The sequence below is a fragment of the Sitophilus oryzae genome, unplaced genomic scaffold (assembly GCF_002938485.1).
Source record: "Sitophilus oryzae breed Bouriz unplaced genomic scaffold, Soryzae_2.0 scaffold_149_pilon_pilon, whole genome shotgun sequence".
Taxonomy (NCBI): Eukaryota; Metazoa; Arthropoda; class Insecta; order Coleoptera; family Curculionidae; genus Sitophilus; species Sitophilus oryzae.
In genome coordinates, this window is record NW_022146169.1 from 1607811 (window position 1) to 1629762 (window position 21952).

The following is a 21952-nucleotide window of genomic DNA, read 5'->3' on the forward strand; positions in this document are numbered from 1 at the left end:
CAACATATTTGGAATGGTCTGGTTACAATTTAAACCCGAAAAAAAAGTCTGGCACCCTTATTTCTAGGTTAAATAGATGCTAAAATTTAAGAATAAACAAATTTCAAGTTGCCTAAAGAATGTTTTTTGGATTTATTTTTTTGCAAATGTTATTGGTTGCGCAGTAGCGAAATACCCCCAACCCCCCTGCCAGACTTAGGATTCTGGGTTCACAAGTTATTAAACTTTATTTTTTTTGTTATTCTAACTTACCTAAAATATGTTCTCTAAATATGTCGCCAGCTCTCCGGCTATTAGACTTCCCAATACAGCTCTTTTAGAAGTCTTAATGGTATTTCAGTTTGATTTTCTTAATGCAATATCTTTATGCAGAAGACATTCTTTCTGTTTTTCTAATGCAACATTCAAAAAATTACTACATAGAATCATTATAAATTAGAGAATACAGTCCTTGTTGCGTATATTTTTAATGTTTATTGTAAATTCCCAGTTATCAACTAGAGTTAAGTTTAATAAAAATTCATAAATCCTTGATGTAAATTTATCTAAAACCCAATATTTTTATCGACAGCATGCAAAATTTTATACAGGGTGGTCCGAACTGTATTCCGGAAACTTCGCCAGCATATTCTGCAGATAAAAATAAGTAAAAAAGTTCATATAAATATATGTCCTAAAATGCCTCGTAAAATCTAAGTTTCGGAGATACAGGGTGTAGAAATTTCATTTTTAATTCGATTTTTTCCAAATAAGTAACGTCAATATTTGGATGAAAATTGAAATTATGTGTATATAATTTAAGTGTATGGGCGTTTTGCGACACGAAAAATTTGATTTTGATGTTAAAATTACTCCTCTTTGTAGGGGGCGCCACTTACATTTGTTTTAACTGTTTTGAAGAGTAATAACTTTTCGTCCGTACCTGTATAAAACTACTGAGTGAAAAATATACATTTCCATGACTTTTTACGTAAAAAATGTCTCTTGGTAAAAATCGCTACGAGCAACCGTTCTCAAGATATTTAGAATGGAACTAGTCAATACATGTCATTATTGACAAAAAATAAGCACATGTTGAGTATAGTTATTTGATTGAAATAATAAATTTTTATTTTTTTTATATTAATCATAAATTTTTTTGCGAAAAAATGATGATTAAAAAACAATTTCTATTGAACTTTTGGCACAAAAAAGAATCAAATTTATAATTTCAGTCTAATAACTATTTAGTCAACATGCTTAATGTATCCCTGTGTCTCCGAAACTAAGTATTTTAGGACATACATTTATACGAACTTTTTTACTTATTTTTATCTGCAGAATATGCTGCCGAAGTTTCCGGAATACAGTTCGGACCACCCTGTATACATACTTATTTTCAAGCCGTCTGACTGAACTTCGGTACATATTATGAAAACTCGTGCATGAGTAGTAACTAAAAATGCAAAACTTTAGTTGGAATGTATGTTCCGTCCCTCAGGGCTTGTTGAGACGTCGAATATCCTACAGTCAACTTCTAGTTAATTAGACGCATAAATTGGTTTAATAAAACGGCAATGTTTGACAGTTTTGGAAACTAACCAACATTACCTAAACTATCGTAGTTTATCTTTTGATTGATTACCTGTTCCTGAAATTTGCGTATACTGTTTGAAGTTTATTTTACTAGTAGTTTGTGTTTGCATACTCATTGGAAGTTTTGGACTTGCCTTATACTAACATACACATATTTGCCCTGAAAACTGTAGATCATATTATTAATATATTAATTATACTTAATTGAATAACCTAGATAACATGAGTATTTTTCTTCTATTGCAGGTAATGACATTTGCTGGTGTTAACGACCTTCTTGGCTATTGGATATTTGGAACTAAGTTTTGTGATACGTGGATTGCTTTCGACGTCATGTGTTCTACGGCTAGTATATTGAATCTCTGTGCAATATCGTTAGATAGGTACATACATATCAAAGACCCATTAAGGTAAGTCCAAAATGAATGTGTCATTAATACTTAGTCGATAATTTTAATTCCTTTTTGACTTTTTGAATACTAACTATGAATAATATTAGTAGATAAACTATACAGAGTGTCCCAGGCTGAGCGTGCATTAGAAGTTTCTAGGGAACCGCAATATCTAGTTCGGAGATTTTTTGTACATCATAGTTTTACAATGAAATCTATCGATTAAAAATATTTTCAATATGGCGGCACTTCCGGAAATACCGGAAGTTGACAGCAAATTTCTTATTTTAAATGCGTGCCCCATTTTTTATTACACACTTAAATTCTCTGTAAAATTCTCTGAATATTGATGTAAAACACTCTATACCTAACATTAACCTTTCTTGAGAAAAAAAAATATTTAAAATTTTTGGATGAAAACAAATATTTGTATAGCCTAAAAGTCAAATTTAGTTATTACCACAGCCACTGTGACATAAAGAGAAGACATGTAGATATCTATTTCAAAAATTAAATTGTTCAAATGTCATATAATAATGGCGGTAGGTGTCATTGAATTGAGCGATTTAAAAATTATCATAAATCAATTTTTTCAAATGGAGGCCCACTTTTTTTTATTTCACTAATGAAAAGGTTTTATCAATCCGTTACTTTTTAACTATACATGTTCATATACCTAAAATAAATCGTTTTTAATTTACTTAAGATTTAATTTGAAAACTTATATTTTTCTTGATTTTATCTAGCTTCCTTTGAAATTAAGAAGTGTCAAACGGTCAGACAATTTATTTCCATCTGTCAGAAAACGAATTATTTGAATTTCCTTTATTATAAATACTGCCTACCAAGAGTTTAAAAAGTGTATTTATAAAAATATATATATCGTACTTTAGGCTACTGGTTAAAATCAAGAAAAATATATATGCTATAAAACTAAATCTTAAAAAACTTAAAACGATTTATTTTAGATATAGAAAAATGTATAGTCAAAAAGTAACGAATTGAAAATTCTTTTTACTAGTGAAATAAAAAAGTGCGTTTCCATTTGAAAAAAATGATTCATGATAATTTTTTAATCGCTCAATTCTATGACAGCTGCGGCCATTATTATATGACACTCGAACAATTTAATTTTTGAAATAGATAGCCACATGTTTTCCCTTTATGGCACAGTGGCTGTGATAATCACTAAATTTGACGTTTAGGCTATACACATATTTTTGACAGGCAGTTTTTTTTGTTCAAAAATTTTAAATATTTTTTTTCTCAGAAACGGTCAATATTAGGTATAGAGTGTTTAATATCAAAATTCATAAAATTTTACAGAGAATTTATGTATGTAATAAAAAATGGGGCACCCATTTAAAATAAGAAAGTTGCTGTCAACTTCCGGTATTTTGGATAATCGATAGATCTCGTTGTGAAATTATGATGTGCAAAAAATCTCCGAGCTAGATGTTGTAATACTCTAGAAACTTCTAATGCGCCCTCAGCCTGGGATACCCTGTATATCATAGAGGTGTGGGAGTTTTATTTAGCATTTATTTAGTCATTAAACATTATTGTTTAATCACGTAGTCTCTACCAAAGGACAAAATTTGGTTAAAAAAATACTCAGTAAAGAAAGCGATCTAAAAACTAGAAAAATACAGGGTACAGGGTGAGTCTTGATTAAGTGCAAATATTTCCTGGGCTGGTATCTCGATAAAAGAAACATATTTTCTCTTTACCGTTTTTCAAATAAAACTAAAATAACCAAAATATCTTACTTTGAAAATTTCCAAAAAAAAATATTTCTTGTTAAAAGGTGAGTTTTAAAAAAGTGCAAATAATATTTTTAGGGGTAGTATATTTCGATCCCAGAAATACGATTATGATTTTTTTTCGAGAAAAGAAGATTTTAAAAATAATTCCATTTTTTGAAAAAAAAATTTGGAATTTTTTTTTGTTTTCAGTTAAAAAACATAATTTCCTAATAATATAAAAACATAGGTAGTAGATTAAATTTACAAGAAAGAAAACCCAGAAAAGGTCCAGGGGTTCTCAAAATTCAAGCAAAAAACTTTTTTAAAGTAAAATAACTCGGTTATTTTGGACTTATTTGAAAAACGGTAAAGAGAAACTAAGTTTGTTTTATCGAGATCTACCAGTCCTGAAAAAAATTGCACTTATTTATAACTCGCCCTGTATAGAAATAAATTAATACTAACGATGGTATTTCTAAGTTTCATAAGTAAAGCTTATTTGCAAAATTCTCATACAGAATAATACGAAGATGATTAAAAGCCAGATAGAGTAGATCTAGTTTTCTATTTCTGGAACAAAACAATTATAAGCGACTTGTAGCTTGTTAGCTGATTAATGCATTCTACGACGCTTCTCCAATCCCAGTGTGTAATTTGTATTGGGGAAAATAAATCAAGTTAAGCTCATTGGCTTATCTAAAATTCAAATCGTATGTACTGGTTGTAATATAATTCTACATTCAAATCAAAACTTTAGAATATAACGCAACTGATATTTAATTATACTATACCGGGTGGTGCACTGTCCTTATAGAAAATACCATGCAAATTTTGAACTGTCCAAATATTAGCTCCCCTATTAATTTTAAAGCTAATAGTACGAGAGCTAGCAACGTCGAAAAAAGAAGTATTTTAAGACGTCTTGCTCTTTGACATATCTTTTACTATGCTCTCAAGAACAGCATGCGGCCCGTCTGGCTGCCGGTAAACGTTGCGTTCCCTACTGCGCATTGAAAGAAGATCCTATATTTTTATTAGTCCTTTAAATTCTGGTATTGAATATCGAACATGTCTCCATAGCGAAGTGCGTAGAGTTTCCGATCACGAACCGAGGATTCGGAGTTCGAATCCGGGTCACAACAAAGACTTTTTTATTTTATTTTCGTTTATATTCTGATAGTAAAGTATTATTTTTTTTTGAATCACCAGAATTATTTAATATTACTTACTATCAGAATATAAACGAAAATAAAATAAAAAAGTCTTTGCCTTGGGGCCTTATTCTATAAGTATTTTACCGATCGATTCGGTAGAATTTGTTCGGTTGTGACGACATTTTCGATTCGGTAGCACGTAAAGCTAGTCCGTAGCTCCGAACCTTTGAATAAGAAGACTAAGGAAGGAGTATATCAAAAATCTTAGGTACACCGCGATGGGCCTTAAATATGGCCGAGTTAAATTCCGGTTTATCAGTGTCGTTCTAATTTTATTTAAAAAATGTAAAACTATGATGTAGGGTAGATGTGGGGTAGGCTCAATAATTTGTTGTTTTATTTTACGTTGTGAATAAATGTTGGCAGTTATTAAAATTGTTATAAAAATATATAATTCTAATAAAAATAGATAAGTTATAATAAGTATTTATTAACACAAATATCCGATACGCTACTGAAGCAGGTAAGTCAAATTAACGTATCTAAATTCTTTGACATCTAATCTTTGACAAGTAATAAATAAAAGCTAAAATGCAAGAAAAATATATAATTTAGTTAATTTAAGTGAATTTCATAAATGATCGGTTTACTACACGTATGTATATTATATAGTCACTTACTAGCGAAAAGTTGTTCCATTATTTCACTCAAATTTTTGCCGAGATCTACCGCACGCTACACAACCAACTATTTTAGAGTCTTTTTTCGATAAATCGCGATAGTGTCACTGTTAATTTAAGTTCTGCCACAATTTCCATCTAGATTTACTACCTTTATACAACTATCAGTAGTAGAATAAATAATAAATAACATAAAATAAGCTCCGTAAAGACTGACAAATCCACAAAATTTCAAATTAAATTCAAATGTGTCAAATGAATCGTCAAACAGAACTGTCAAGGATCCCCACCCTAGAGAGCTTTTATGGTGGCTTTTCCGCCCACCATGCATGAATACATGGATAGCATTATGCTCCTTCCTTAGTCTTCTTATTCAAAGCTCCGAACCGAACGGAAACCCTACCGAATCCTCGGTTTCTGTACCGAAAGCTCTAAGCGTCTTGGTAACTAGTAATAATTATTCTATTCAACAATACATTTTTCTGTCAGGGGTTTGACAACTTCAGAAAAGGCTAGAACCCACAAAACATCCCCCTTGTGTGCTAGAATCTTCGTGTTATTGCAAAGGATTTGCGAAACACTCGAAAGTATATTATTAAGTAATAAAAGAATAGATGGTAAAGTGTTAAATAAGTGTTAAATATAAATCAGCGCAGAGGTTGGTGAACAAGCTAAGAAGAGCACCAAACATACTTTCGATTTATTAACATGTTGTATTTTATTACATTTATATTGTGATTATTTATTAGAGGCTTTTTTTAATTTAGAATAAATACAATTATTAAGTTTTAACACAAGTTTTAATATAAAGTAATTCTAAAAAAGTTGTTTTAAACATTATTATAAACATTATATTAAACAAAATTGAATAAAAAAAAACTTCACTCCTTCTCCAGCCCACATCTTCACGACATCTTGTAGCCTGAAAAGAAAAAATGAACTATTAATCATATTATATCATATAATTTATTTATTTATTTGTTTATTTATTTATTCTACAACACTCTACAGCTTACGCCAATTACAGAGTGGGTTACACACAAAAAAAAATTCAATACAAAATAATTAAATTAAACAAAAAATAACATCAATGAGAAAAAATACATATCAATGAAAAAAAACAACAACAATATAAACCAAGAAAAACCACTAAACTGAACTCACAACCGAAACCAAACTGCAGCGAAAATATCAAAATTACACTGATATAAATTATATGCATCCTGCATACGTTTCAATGGCGAATATTTACTTACATTTGTGCGCGAGGAGGCCACATAAAATGTAAAGCTATACCGAGAGCTACGTGGGACCAGAAAATTGATTTGACTGAGAACATCCGGACTATCAATTTCATTATGTAATAACTTGTATAAAAATTTCAGCTCTGAATTTGTCCGTCGAACCTCCAAGGAATCTAGAGAATGTTTCTGCAATAAAGAGCTGTGACAGCAGCCAATTTGCGGGTAAACCCCATCAGTTCTTAAACTCAGATATTTCAGAAAACGACGCTGTACCTGCTCGAGAGCATTAATATGTGCCGCATAAAACGGCGACCATACAATTGATGCATACTCTAGCTTTGATCTTACAAAAGCATAATAGAGTAGTTTTAATGTGTTACTATTGCTAAAATCTCTAGTATTACGCACAATAAATCCCAAGGCCTTAAACGAAGATTGAACGACTTCAGATATATGCTGAACGAAAGATAGTTTACTGTCAAATGTGACACCCAAATCTTTAAAAACAGATACTCTACCTATCATCGTATCACCGATAGAATAATTATAAATTTGTGTTTCCGATTTCAAGGTATAAGACATGACTTTACATTTTTCAACGTTCAATGGTAAGTTATTATATGAACACCATGCAACTAATCGATCAACACACCTCTGAAGCCGTTCACAATCATGAGGCGAATCAATGCGGGAAAATATCTTCATGTCGTCTGCATACAGTAAGACACTTAAATCAATTATATCAGTGACACCGTTTATAAAAATGTTAAACAATAACGGTCCCAAAATAGACCCCTGGGGTACACCCGAAGTAGCGCACAGTTCGACCGAATTCTGGCCACAATACTCCACCCTCAACAATCTGTCTTTTAAATAGGACTCAAACAACATTAATAAGTTAGCTGAAAACCCAATCCGATCCAGATGGTAAAGAAGGATCCCATGGTCAAGTCGGTCAAACGCTTTAGAAAAATCAGTATACACAACGTCGACCTGACTCTTTGTATCAATAGAGTCAGCAATAAATTGTGTAATACTTAAAAGATTAGTTGTCGTCGACCGACCCCTTATAAAACCATGCTGATTTGATGAAATTCTACCTCCCACCTGGAACGCCAATGCGCCATAGAGAGCCATTTCTAAACATTTGGAAAAATTAGAAATTATTGTTACATGTCTATAATTTTCAATATTATTTCTATCGTCCTTTTTAAATACTGGGATGATCTTTGAGGTTTTCCAGATAACAGGAAACGTATTTGTCTTCAGGCACAGATTAAATAATTTCGTTAGTGGGGAAGAAAAAACTATTGCGCAATCTTTCAACAGAAATGAGGGTACTTTATCGGGTCCTACCACTCCGGTGGGCTTCATTTTTTTTAAGCACTGCAAGATATCTCTCTCCGATACCCGATTCAGTGTTATATCACCAAAGGAAGAATTAATTTCAGTGCCACCTTCACGAATATGACCGTTACCTGATACAATATAGGACGATCGAAAAAAGTCTGCAAATGCATCTGCTATTGATTTTGTATCATTGAGTTCGACATCATTAAACTTCATTTGTTCAGGAAACGACCGAGACTTACTTTTATTATTTATAAATTGCCAAAACTCAAAAAAATCATATCTTTATAAAAAAAATGTATATTTTACGCTTCTGTACACTATGTATATTTTAAAAGTATATTTGTTTATCAGATTCACATCTTCATAATATTCGCAATGGTAGTTGCTGCATTCTCAACAGCAACTGTCTTGCCTTTCCTACATTGCCGAAGACGATTCAACAGCGAGCATTCTTCTTTTTTCGGCAAAATTTTCATGTACTTACATAAAGCGAAGCGAAACTTCTCTCTGGTGCATAGCCATACAGATTCCCTTCGGGGCCTAAAAGAATATTTATTATTACTTACTCCTTCTGGAAAAAAGGATCTTATTTACCTGTAAATCTGTCATCGCTTACTTATCCTCAAACCTTTAGAAAAAGTTGAACAGAAGCGTTATAAAAAGGTGAATTTGAACATATACAAAATTTGAATGCGTCACTGTCACTAACACGTCCTACTGTCATTCTATATATGTTATACTATTTTATCTACTATTTTTGATAGATATAAGGCAGTTTTAACAGTTGCTATGGAAAAAATACAAACTATCGGGAAAAGATACACTTAAATGATAAAATGATTTTTAAATTCCTAGCTTTGTTAACATATTCCACGGGGTGTTTCAAACTTTCACCAAAATATCAACATTTTGTTTTCCCTCGTAAAGTGTGGAGAGGTTGCTGATGTCTTTCATTTGATAATTGCTTGTCCACATAATTATAATCACCAAAAAATCTTATATTCCTATTTCGACAATGAGATAGAGCAAAAACCGATTTCCATGCATGACATCCTTTTTAAATTCAACAAGACAGAACACATAAAACAAATCGCTTTGTTTTTGAATGTTAGTCATTTAAAACTCTAAATATTTACTAATAACAAGCTTAACATTAACTTTATAATCAAGAAAAAAAAACTAGCCGTAAATTGGAAATGTCATAATCACATTTTCTTGAAATGCACAGTAATTATTGGGACTTAGAGCTGCAGCTTCAATCGTAGAATGCATGCATAACTGAATAGTTGCAGAGCTTAAAGCAACCTGTTTAATAGCCTCAATAATTGTTAGTCGTTAAGAAAGATAAATCGGTGAAAGTTCATAAAACGTGACCACCAAAAAAAAAAGAAAAAAGAAAAGCAGAAAAGTACTTTGCCAGAATGGTCCTGGCAGCCTAGGCAACGCAACTCTCTCCTGAAAAGGAGAGTTTAAGAAGAAAGAAGAAGAAGAACCATGATTGTTTTTCGGTTGCTTCGAAACCGAACCGAACGGTTGCCGAAAAGCGATACAGAATCGCAATGCGCGCTAGTGAACGTAACATTCGACAGCTCTATCGTTCGGTAGTGAACCGAATCGAATTTTCGGATCCGAAACCGAAAAAGATACAGAATAGGGCCCCTGACCCGGATTCGAACTCTTAATCATCGGTTCGTAGTCGGAAACTCTATGCACTGCGCTATGGAGACATGTTCGATTTATATTCAATAGTAGAATATATAGGACTAAATTTTAAAAAAATATAGGATCTTCTTCCGATGCGCAGTAGTGAACGCAACGGGTATCGGCAGCCAGACGGGTCACATGCTGTTCCAGAGAGCATAGTAATAGATATATCAGAGAGCCAGACGTCCTAAAATATTTTCTCGAAAACGTTGCTAGCTCTTAGACTATAAGTCGTAAATAGTTTTTTCAAAGCAATACGCCAATTGACTAGGTATTTCAGGACACCGACATATAGATTTCGTCCGAGAGGGTCGTACGTTTAAAGGAATTATTTAAGTAAATTACTTTTCAAGTCACCTACAAACTTTAATTCTATTTTGTTTTCTTCAGTCTCTTCGGCATTAACTCGGTCTCTCCAAAGACGCATTTATCGCATTCTGCACTGTTTATTTAAAACGTTAACCGAGTTCAAAATTTTCCACAGAAGTGAAAATCTCTTTAACTAATTCGAACGTGCATGGTTTTCGATTTTCATTTTCTTATGCTGCAGAAAGAAAATCTAATATTCGTTTGAGATGCAAAATACGTTCCGTAATGAAGTCTCTTATGCCAAACGTGACTCGCGAGCGTACAATTTAAATTATTTCTTTAAGGTTCGAAAATTGATCAGCAAATTTAAGGTCTATGGAATAACAGAATAAAGAAAACCGTAGTGCTTTTATAAAAGAAAAGAAGCAGGTCTTAAACAGCCTCTACACTATCGCCGAAATGTTTTACGAAATATTGCTTGAAATATTTCGTGAAACATTTTGCAAATCATTTCTGGAAATTGGAAATGGTACGCTAAATATAAGCCCGTGTTATAAAAATTAGTTCCCACGTTTCCTGAAATTGATCGAGACGCGCCGTGATTGGTGGTTTGATTTTTATTGTTAATCTGGATTAACATTAACACAATCACAGCGCGTCTCGATCAATTTCAGGAAGCGTGGGAACTAATTTTTATAACACAGGCTTATATTTGTATTAAAAATGCTCTTTGATCGTTCCATTGAAGAATGTCCAACAGACTTCCAACGACGATCAATATACTTATTCAGTGAACTTATTCGATATGCTTATTCAATATACTATAGCGTTTTTTAAACCACTAGCTTTTCATCGGAGAGCAGTCGTGGATAAGGTATTTCACTGGAAAGAAAACTAATTAATAACAATAAATTTAAAAAAAATAGATATTGGGCGCCAGGCATGTACAGAGAAAGAAAACACAGTTGTATATTACTTAAAACTAATGACTCTATTTATTCATGATGTTCTATGATGGTAAATAACATTGTAAAATTCTAGTAATTATAGTGGTTATATGTCGAAGAAAGTGATGTAAAAAATAGTACTAAATATGTTTAATGAAAAAGACTATGGAAGAATACAATATAGATAAGGCTATAGAAAATATATAAAAAGTAGCATTACTTTAATTAATTTGTTAAATTTTATACAATATTAAATCTAAGATGTTGCAAGCTGTAGATTCTAGAATCGGTTCGGTTATTCATCTGTCAAAATGTTGCTATTTATATATAGAAAGTAATACTATTACAACACGTAATGTTCGCAAGGAAACCAAGATCTAAATCATATTTTAAATACTAATCTGACATAAGAAGGTTGACCACTAGACGTAAAGTCGGTACGATATTATTCAAGATGTATGTTATTATTTAAAACTGAAAATGTAAATCTAAAACGTAAAACCAGCACTAAACTTAGCTGATTGTTCTTGAGGCAGTCCTGTTTCAAAGAGTAGCAGCGTGAGGTGGGACTCGTATATCTGTACTCTCTCTCGGCCAATGCAACAAAAGGGGCCAGGATGAGGACACCATGAACCAATACAGCCGTCACTGTCGACTAGGCTTAAAACACGAACGAAACAGCATATGGCTTACGCTATATCCACGCTGGGGCCTATACATAAGATCAACCATCCCTACATGGAACACTCGTCCACAGGACATCTGTACATAGGAACACTACCCGTACCTTGGAAAATGTCCGTACCTTGGACATCCAACCATAAGATAATGTTCGTAACTTGGACATCCAACCAAAAGATAATGTCCGTAATTTGGACCATAACCTTGGACCCTAAAAACATGAAACTCGTGTTTAAAACCTGCCCAGGTATAATAAACACAATAAACCTACCTCGAAATACTTCTGAGGGCTCAATAATAAACTAAGAAGCTGTCCTTTCTTCCATGTAACATTCTGGAGGACAAAACGAAAGAACACCAATATACCAGCAAAATACAAATACGAGTTAAGGTGGGCCAATCCAAAACTCTACCCTAAAAATACTCAGTAATAATAACAAATCTATAAAAGATAACTCATCTTTACCTGTAGCTTCGAAATGGCAGCCGATTCAAATTATACAGCAAGATTTAAATAATTGCAATTTCTCTCAGTCGGGACTATTGAGATGGCCGGCGGCTAAACCCAAAGTGAAGTTAAGCGCGGAGAGGCGCGTTGAAACGATCTTGACAACCCTCCACAGAAGCAGTGAAACGATAACAGGGTTGTTGACTAGAGAAGGTAAAAATTACGCCAGGCGCTTCAAGTAAATTATCAGGCCTGAGCGATACGGAATCCGGTGATGATACGCTAGACATCATATATCATATACAAGTCATGTAACGAACTAAAAACGTTACAATACTTATTTATACTATAAAACCTATAAAATCCTTAAGTGACTGACTCACGGATTAATCACGATCCTGCTCAAACCACTCAACGTAAGAAGCTCAATTTTGGCATACAGGTTGATTCTAGGGTGTAGAGGTTCGATAAGAAGGGATTTTTCGAAATTCGAGTTCCAAGGGGGTGAAAACACCCTTCAAATATTACAATATTTTTTATTTAAAAAACGGTCAAGTTTCCGAAAAAACGCTTAAACACGTATATTTTGTTTTATTTTTTTTTACATATTTTAAGATTTTTTAAAAATGTATACAGGGTGTTTTGAAAAATCTGGTCGTTGATTAATCACGATCCTGCTTAAGCTTTAGGGTGTAGAGGTTCGATAAGAAAGGATTTTTTGAAACGAATTCTAAGGGGGTGAAACCACCCCTCAAATATTAGAATAATTTTTATTTAAAAACCGATGAGTTTTTCGAAAAAACTCTTAAACACGTATATTTTATTTTATTGTTTTACATATTTTAAGATTTTTTAAAAATTTATACAGGGTGTTTCATTAAATATGACCATTGAGTAATCACGATTCTGCTTAAACTGCTTGACGTTTAAAGCTGATTTTTGGCAAACGGATTGACTGTGGGGTGTAGAGGTTCGATAAGGAGGGGTTTCTCGAATCTCAAATTCTAAGAGGGTCCCTGAAATATTACAATATTTTTAATTTAAAAAACGGTTAGTCTTTCGGGAAAACGCTTGGACACGCATATTTTTTTTAAATTCATTTAAAATTCATTTAAAATCATTCGGGGTGTTCTAAAAAGTTGGATAATTGATTAACCACGATTCTGCTCCAGTTTGTATGTTAATCGAAATTCTTGCTTTGCTTTATCATCACCATTACAAATGCGATAATTAATTCGACGCGAACGAAGTCGATGGTACACGCTAGTTTAATATACTAATTCAATATACTTATTCAATATATTGATTCAATATACTTATTCAATATACCTATTCAATATACTTATTCAATATACTTATTCAATATACTTATTCAATATACTTATCCAATATACTTATCCAATATACTTATTCGATATACTTATTCAATATATTGTTTATACAATAATAATAACAATTTGCTCACTGATGCACTTTTACAATTAATAAATTTTTGGTATTTTTATTAGAAGCCTTACCTTTCAATGTAAAGTCAGAGAACTGTGCTACCATTAAATGATGTTATCTCATGCAAAAACACTCCAATCTATCTGCATACGTAAGTCCCCAGTTCCCACTCGCATTCAGCGTAGTTTTCTGCCACCACTTAACATTCCTCCAGATATCCTCTTCGTCTTTTATGGTGTTTATTTAACGTATTAAGGGAGCCGTAGAAATTTATTTCGGAGTTTCAGCTCGAACGGAAATGAAGGAAGCAAAAGCTCTTTGCTAAATTCAGGTGAATTCTCGACGCGTCTCGTCGAGGCTTTGGTTGTCCTTTACTGGACTTGAAACTAATTCCTTTTGTTTAAAATGGATAAGGCCGGTTTGGTAATTAAGAGTTTCAATAAATTATATTAAATTTAATATTCGTAATTAAATATTAAAATAAAAATAATGTCAATGTATATACAAGTTATTTCTTCTTGTAAAATGCCACTGTTTTTTTAATTTTCTCTAGAAGTTTTTTCTCTTGTAAAGACAATCTGGGGACATACTGGATCGGTGTCGGCTCGTGGTTATTATTGTAGGGAGGTCATGTATAGAAATATTGCGTCGATTTTTTTTAAGACCGCTACCAATACAATATACAAATACACTTTTCTAAAAGTTTTATTTCACATTTTTTTTTATATTTTAAGTCAATTTTTCTCTAAACGTTTTTCGAAATTTAAGCAATTGTTTTCTTTTAACCGCACGATTTTACAAACTAAACACCATATGTTGTCTAGTTGAAAATATCTATTCCAGAATCAGTCAACAAGAGTTCATCATTTATCCAGAACCAGAAAATTATGAATTATTACCTACACAAATTTCGCGCTGCATCTCAAACCCTCGGCTACGACAAAGCTGTTGCAACTAAAACTTTTTTTTTTCGATATTAAAAATTTAAATATTGATTTGCATTGACTAAACCAAACATTATACGCGATACGCGATAAAGGATACAAAAATCTAGGTTGTTTTATAATTTGAGTTTTTATAAACACCCAAACTACTCAAAGGGCGAAATTTTTCCAGTGATATGACTGAAATCCTGTAATATATTTATATAGAAATAATGCACTCGATATTTTTAATCAACTATATTGATTATCTGCTAATAAACAATATTACAAATTACAATAATAATACGCTGATTTTTTTTTAGACAAAGACAAAAACCGCCACTTTTTATATCGTTTGTCAGTAAACTACCAAATACAAGTATATATGAAGTTGTCTACCTTACAAATCCTCTTATGAATGACGCGGTCAATGGCCAATATAAACTTTATCTATCGCACCTTAACCCATTATATTTTCTATACGTAGTATACCTTACCTTGTTGGCGTCACGAGCCGCGGCAGTTGGAGTTTAGTACGTGTAAAACATAGCGGGAACGAAGGACAAAATGAAATTTTGGCCGGCAGTAGAGAAAATGGGTAAAATAAAATGTTTTCAAGTGAAAATTGGATAAATTGGAAATAGTTTTGAATATTTTAGGATGAGAAAAAAAGTGATTTACAAAAAGTATAATTTAAATAAGTTTTTCTAATTTTCTCCTGATATTTTTTTTGACCATTTGACCTCATGGTTAACCCGCCACTGTATTGGATATGTAATTTGTATTGGTCTGTTATTGCTTGACTTTGTTTATTTGACCGTTTTTATGAAGTTTTTAATTCTTTGACTTTGTTGTATTATATTTTAGCTAGGGCCTGAAGGTGGGACCTCACCGTCTCGAAACATGTCACCCCCCTATTTGTAACATTTTAAAATAAAAAAAAATTAATACAAGATTATGACGATATTGTGTCTATTCCCGCATTAAAGGATATTCATTAAATTTGCTTAACTTACAATACTTTTTTTTTGTTCGTTTTGGCAAAGGCAAATTTGATGGGCATTTTATAAATGGGCAATTCTTCAAAGCTTCTTGCTCTTGACTAATTAAGAAATAGTTATTTAGATAGAGCTAATTTTAAGCATCAAAATCGACTTTGTGTAACGACTGTCTATCAGAACGTCAATATTTAATAGACCTGTCTATAAGATATTTACGTAAAGTGTCTAGATATAGTTATATTTAGAATGTTGACACTTTTGAATTGAGCTTTTGTTCGTTTTTAACAGATTAATTCAAAGATAAATTAAACACGGAAATATAGAGTCTAACATCCGGTACAGGATTATTACGCTCATCATATTTTAAATAAAATCCTAATTTTTTCGAATATCTATGAATAAAGCTTGATTTTCATACATCCGTTGTCCGACGATACGTTGATACGATATTAATTTTATTAGTAGAATTTAATGACTTTGATTGATTAGAAAATAACACAGTTTTTAAATTTATAGCATTTTTAAATTTATAGCATTTCTCCGTTTATCGGATATACGTTGGTGTCATTTTATATTTTCGTTTCCATAACGATTTTGCTATTTTACTTATATTTTTATTAAGGTTAGATTAAATTTGTTAAAAAAGTGTCAAAACGTCCGTTATCGTATGAACGGGTCCGTTGACGGGCTGAAGTAAAATATTTACGGATGAAAAGTGGCGCGAAAACACTACGACCAATCAGAGCACCGTCGGACCATCGTATCAACGTATAACGGATGCATGAAAATCAAGCTTAAGGCAATATACTTTTAACATGGAACACCCTGTTACTATCTCTTTATTAAATGGAGAATTAAAACATTTTTTTTTTCTATTTAATGTATTTTTAGCGGTTCCATTTAAAAAGAAAGAACTATTTTATATTTTAAAAAGTTTGGCATAGAATTTTGAACACCCTCTATAGTTTAAGATTACGATAGTTGTAGCGAAGTAAGTACAGACCAACTATAGTAAATACCTAGTTTTGATTTCACAACATTTTTTGTATTTTTAATATTCTTTTAAAAAGGCTGAAAAAAATGTTTTTTTTATATTTCTTTATTAATATTTCTGAAACTATCAAAATATATTTAGTGAAGTGATCAGAATGGAAGCCAAAAATGCAAAAATATATCCATTTAAAAAAAATCATCCCGATCGGCTCACACTTTTTGAGCCACTTTCGTAGAAGTTGAAATATTTTCCTGAAATACATTGTAATACATACTTTAGGTTTGCACTTATCCAAAATTCCTAAGTTTTTTTGTTTTAGGAGCTACAGATGCCCGAAGCATTGTTGCCGGACCCATATAAAGTAGCAGGAAAAACTCTGAACCATGGCGCACAGTGTAATGAAAACTAAAATAGTGGGACATTGGCATTTTTCTTCAGTTATCACTATTCTTGCTGACAATTTTTGACAGAAATTAAATAATACGACTAGGAATTTTTGCTACAGGGCGAAAAGAGTAAAAAAGGCGCATTGGAAGGTCAAAAAAAAAGTTTTATAAAAGGACTTTACAGGTATATTTTTATATTTACGAAGAGTTTATAGCTCTTATAGACCAAAAACGTTATGAAATTACTGTCGAACAATCATTTATCTCCCGCTAATATATCAAAACTCAATCAACATTCCTAAATATTCAAATAATCAGGGATAAATTAGATAAGACTGCAAAACTCAAAGAGAACGACACAAGTGGCAAATATCATTTAACAGTATTAAATAATATAATAATATGCGAAAAAAACGTATTCAACTTCAACAAAGGAAACCATAATACACACCTCACAAAAAATTTCGCAACACTTATATTTTTCGTAGTATTTATTCTTGAAACGCTTCAAACATTTTTATGCGAAAAACTTAAATCTAAGGTCTGCCTGAGTTATGATATACTTTCCATTCCTTAACAAGTTGCTATTAATGCAAATAACTTTTGAGATTATTGTTAACCATGAGAATTTAAGAATACTTTGCAGTTTTCCAAATTAATAAGTGATGCGATAATTTTATGTGGGGTGTATATTATTCCAAAATAACATAATATGTAAGGTACTCACATAAAACATGCTTAAAAATCATTCTCAATTTCTTCTCCATCCATATACAAGAGCTCTTTCGCTTCCGGAAACAAGTCTACTTTTTTATTTTTAGAGTGCTTTGGTCGCAGATGTGAAAGTAGAGGATCTGAATATATCAATAAGTTGTGCAATATATCTTCAATAGTTTGGCACCAACAATGACGCAGGTGTTGAGATTTTCTGAATTATTGTAAACTGTCCCCCACCCCAATGTGAGGATGGTTCCTCGCCCCTAAAATAGCATTCAGTATGTTCATAGCAAGCGTATAGCTTTTTCAATAAAGAAATTATAGCAGAAAAAATTACGGATAAAAACTACGGTCGAATCAATGGAAAACGTAATTATTGCCGAAGAAATTTATTTTTTTCTTCCAGGTTCGGATCTAGGTGGATGAAATTTATACGTAACAGTATACTAGAAGGTTCACTCTTTGATATTTTGAATATATAACCTTGCGCGAATGTAAGCGTTTTTTTGAAAGTCATAATAAACATGTAGAAACTAGACTTGAAAAAAATTGGGACATTTTTTTCAAGTTTGTTGTTGGTAAAATACCTCTCTTTACGGAAAAAATTGTAGGAATTGAACAACACAAGGAAACTTCTGAAAATAATAAATTTCATTTTATGAATTTTTTGTACAGATTTGGTAAATTAAAGAAACCATAAATTTAACCCGCCATAACTCCCCGACTAAGAGGTCAACTCAAGAAATGTCTCACATGGGGGGGTCTGGGATGTCCTTTATCCATCTATATAAAAACTTGATAAATTAAATTTTTTTGTTTTTTGGGCTAATGTCCCGCATTTCCCGATTTCGTTACACTGTGTGGCGTGGCAAACCTTATTTGCGGTGACTTTTTGATTGAAACCCTGTTAAAAGTGTATTCCCCTATTCACAAATATAAGTAATTATGTTTTGATTAAAAATTAGATGAAATAAAAATCCTGTAGCCGGATCTTGTACTAACAGACAATGAAAGAGACGCTGTTTAAAATAATTATTTTAAATATTATGTCATAAAACTTCAAATACTAAATTTCATAAAATACTGTTTGAATATATAAATGTAATGTCATTTTGAATGAAAAATTATCCTTGAAATTCTTTTAATTTGGATAATTGCTCAGAAGTCTATAAAAATACGGGATCAAAACCGCAGAAAATTTTGCTTGCAGCTAATTTGTTCATTACAAGATTATTTTTAACTCGTTTCTGTAATAGAATCAGTGGATTACGTTTCTACCTCTCCGTTTTCCCACTTTTTATCTGCTCGCCAGCTTTAAAACAACTCTTAATTAACGGTATTATTGAATTAATGGTCTATTTGTTTTGCTTCAACGTTTAGTGTTTGGATTATTGGAGCGTAACATTTTTGTCCAGATTATTTGGATTTTGCAGTAATTTTGTTAGGTGTATGCAAAATCAATGTTTAAATAGAATAAAGAACAGGATTATACCATATTTTTTTCAATAGCTGAGGAACATACGCATATGTCCAAAATTATTGCATATGCACGTTTGGTAAAATCAAAAGTTGTTCAAGGAAATATCAATTTATAAGTTAATCATTACCTAGTTTAGACTAAATGAAAAAGTTATTTCTGTATTTTACAAGTAAATTTAATAAATAATTGAAAAAATTGCTTTATAAAGTTTAAAAATTAAAATAACTAAATTCAAATTGGAAAAACAAAATACAAGGAAAAAATGTTGAAATTAATAGTATGTAATTTCTCCTCGGGCATTAATACACTCTTTCAAACAGTTCGGCATGCGTGCAAGAGAAAACACTAGAAGAGCTTTTTAAGGTAAGCTCATCAATATATGCTCAGACAGTCAGGCAGCACTTGGGGCGTTTATGAACCCAAACGTATTGTCGAGACTCGTCTGGGAATGCCTAGGTGGACTGGGAGCTCTGGCACGATGGAACAGAATTAAATTATTCTCGGTGCCGGGCCACAGTGGTATCCAAGGCAAGGAAAAAGCCGATATGCTAGCTAGGCAAGCATCATCGGCATTCCATCTTGGTTTAGAGCCAGTATTGGGAATATCCAAATGGATGGCCCATAGTGCACTAAAACTCTGGATCAGGGTAAAAACAGAATGTCCACTGGAGAAACAGACAGGGGCACAGGCACAGCAAGGCCTTTATCCAAGAACCTAGCTCTAAAACCGCAAGAACTGCTAATGCTTAGCAGGACACATGGCTGTCAAGTGTTGCCTGAACAAGCTCAACCTGTATCAAGGAAGTCTTTGCTGCAGACTCTGCGATAAATATCCTGAAACAGCGGAGCACATAATATGTCACTGCGAGGCTCTGGATCGCAAGCGACGCTTTTTATTAGGAAAGCTAGGCTAGAACCGGAGAAAATATGCACAAGGACCTGCATAAGTTAGTGCAAGGCACAGGAATAGGAGAATGGGTGCAGATATAGAAGGGGGACAAACACAATAGGCCTCACAGGTCGCAGTGTTTCCGGCAGAGGACGGCCACTTGTTCTTGAAAAAAAAACAGTTTCGCATGCTACCTATCATATAATCTAGGGTATTTATGAATAATAATAATAATAAATAACACTTTATTGTATAAACAGCCAAAATAGCAAAGACAAAGCATTTACAAATCAAACAAAAGCACAAAAAATATACAAATCATAAAAAAATATCATACAATACAAATCAATTCAAAAAAATTACGTCACTAAAATTACAAATAAAACATACGTGGACATTGCAAAATACAAAAAAGGGCGTAACAATAAAATTTTACAATAGGAAAATTGTAAATGGATATAATCATGTAAGAGTTATAAAATATTAAATATTAAATACTAGACCTTTAACCAGTGTGTGAGATGATCAAAATTTTAAAATTCAAAATTGTTCATGATCAAACATCAACAAAAAAGTCGTTTACCGCATATAGGGCTCTCTCCAGAGGTATGAATTCAGAGCTTTGCGAAATGCGGGAAAGAATGAAAGTGACTTGATATTCAAAGGCAGATGATTGTACATTTTTTGGCATTGTACAGTATTGAGCCTTTAACTAGTTCTGAGCTCGGGGATGGCAGATAAAGATCGTGCTCCGCATTCCTAACTGGATAGTTGCAAGATGGCCTTTCGGGAATAGCAGATATGTGCTTGCGGATTAAGCAAACGAATTCAAATATGAATAAGGAAGGAAGAATCAATATTTTGAAATTTTTAAAGAAATTCTGGCAGTGACTTTTACTGTTTAATCCCAATAAATATCGAACTGCTCTCTTTTGAAGTTTGAAAATACGATCAAATTTTGTCGCGCAGCAAGTACTCCTGAATAGAAGGGCATAACGACGATGCGACTCAAAAAGGGCATAATCGACTATTCTAGAGGTTGATAAGTTAAGTTCCTTAGAAACTGATCTTAGCGCAAAACAGGCAGCGCTTAGTTTCTTTGATAAAGTTTCGATGTGCAAGTCCCATTTTAACGAGTTGTCTACAACAAGTCCTAAGAATTTCACGGAGTCCACGACGTCGATAAATATAGTACAAAAGGTTACATAGTACTTTTATATGCGTTAGGGTCTACGCTATTATCTATTAGGGTACTATCTATCGTATTTATTCCCATTCTCCAATTGCTGCAATTCTCAATTATGGTAAAGATAAGGTCTGGATCTTTACTCATGATTTTAGGATGTCTCAGAAAATTTATTCAAGATTATTATTTCTATTAAGAAAAATAAGTGTTCTTATTCCTATTTTTTCTTAGTATATAGATCTACTCAATAACGTGTATGTCCAAAATAATAAAATCTGAAAACGTTAAACTCAGAGCTATTCTCCCAAATTACATTTCTAAACATCCTTTCGAACTGCGGCGTCGCCTACCATTTATAAGATGTTCTAAAGTAGATTTATGGCATTATTTACTGGAAGGGCACTTTAGGATATGTCGACATGCATTTAACTCCGCGAGCCACTCGGCATAACAATAGAAGAGACGATGCATTTTGAGGATGTGGCATAGCCAAACGAAAGCGTACCAGCATGGATAATATAATGATAAATTATTGTCGCGAAGATATATTTATGCACTATATACTCTATTATAGATTATTAGATACATTGAGATATAGTAATAGTGTTGCAATGTGCGGGCAACGAGAAGGACTGATGTAAGATGAAACGCCACAATGACACGGTCTTAACCATAGACATGTATGTATTATAAACTAA

The 21952-nt window shown here is 32.4% G+C and overlaps 1 protein-coding gene across 1 annotated transcript in view; it reads left to right on the forward strand.

Moving 5' to 3' along the window:
• LOC115878033 (dopamine receptor 1-like) overlaps positions 1-21952 on the forward strand; it is a 97196-nt gene that overhangs the window by 15750 nt on the left and 59494 nt on the right. Inside the window, exon 3 of the mRNA XM_030894389.1 lies at positions 1822-1985. Coding sequence (XP_030750249.1) covers positions 1822-1985 — 164 coding nt within the window. The remainder of the gene's footprint in view (positions 1-1821; positions 1986-21952) is intronic.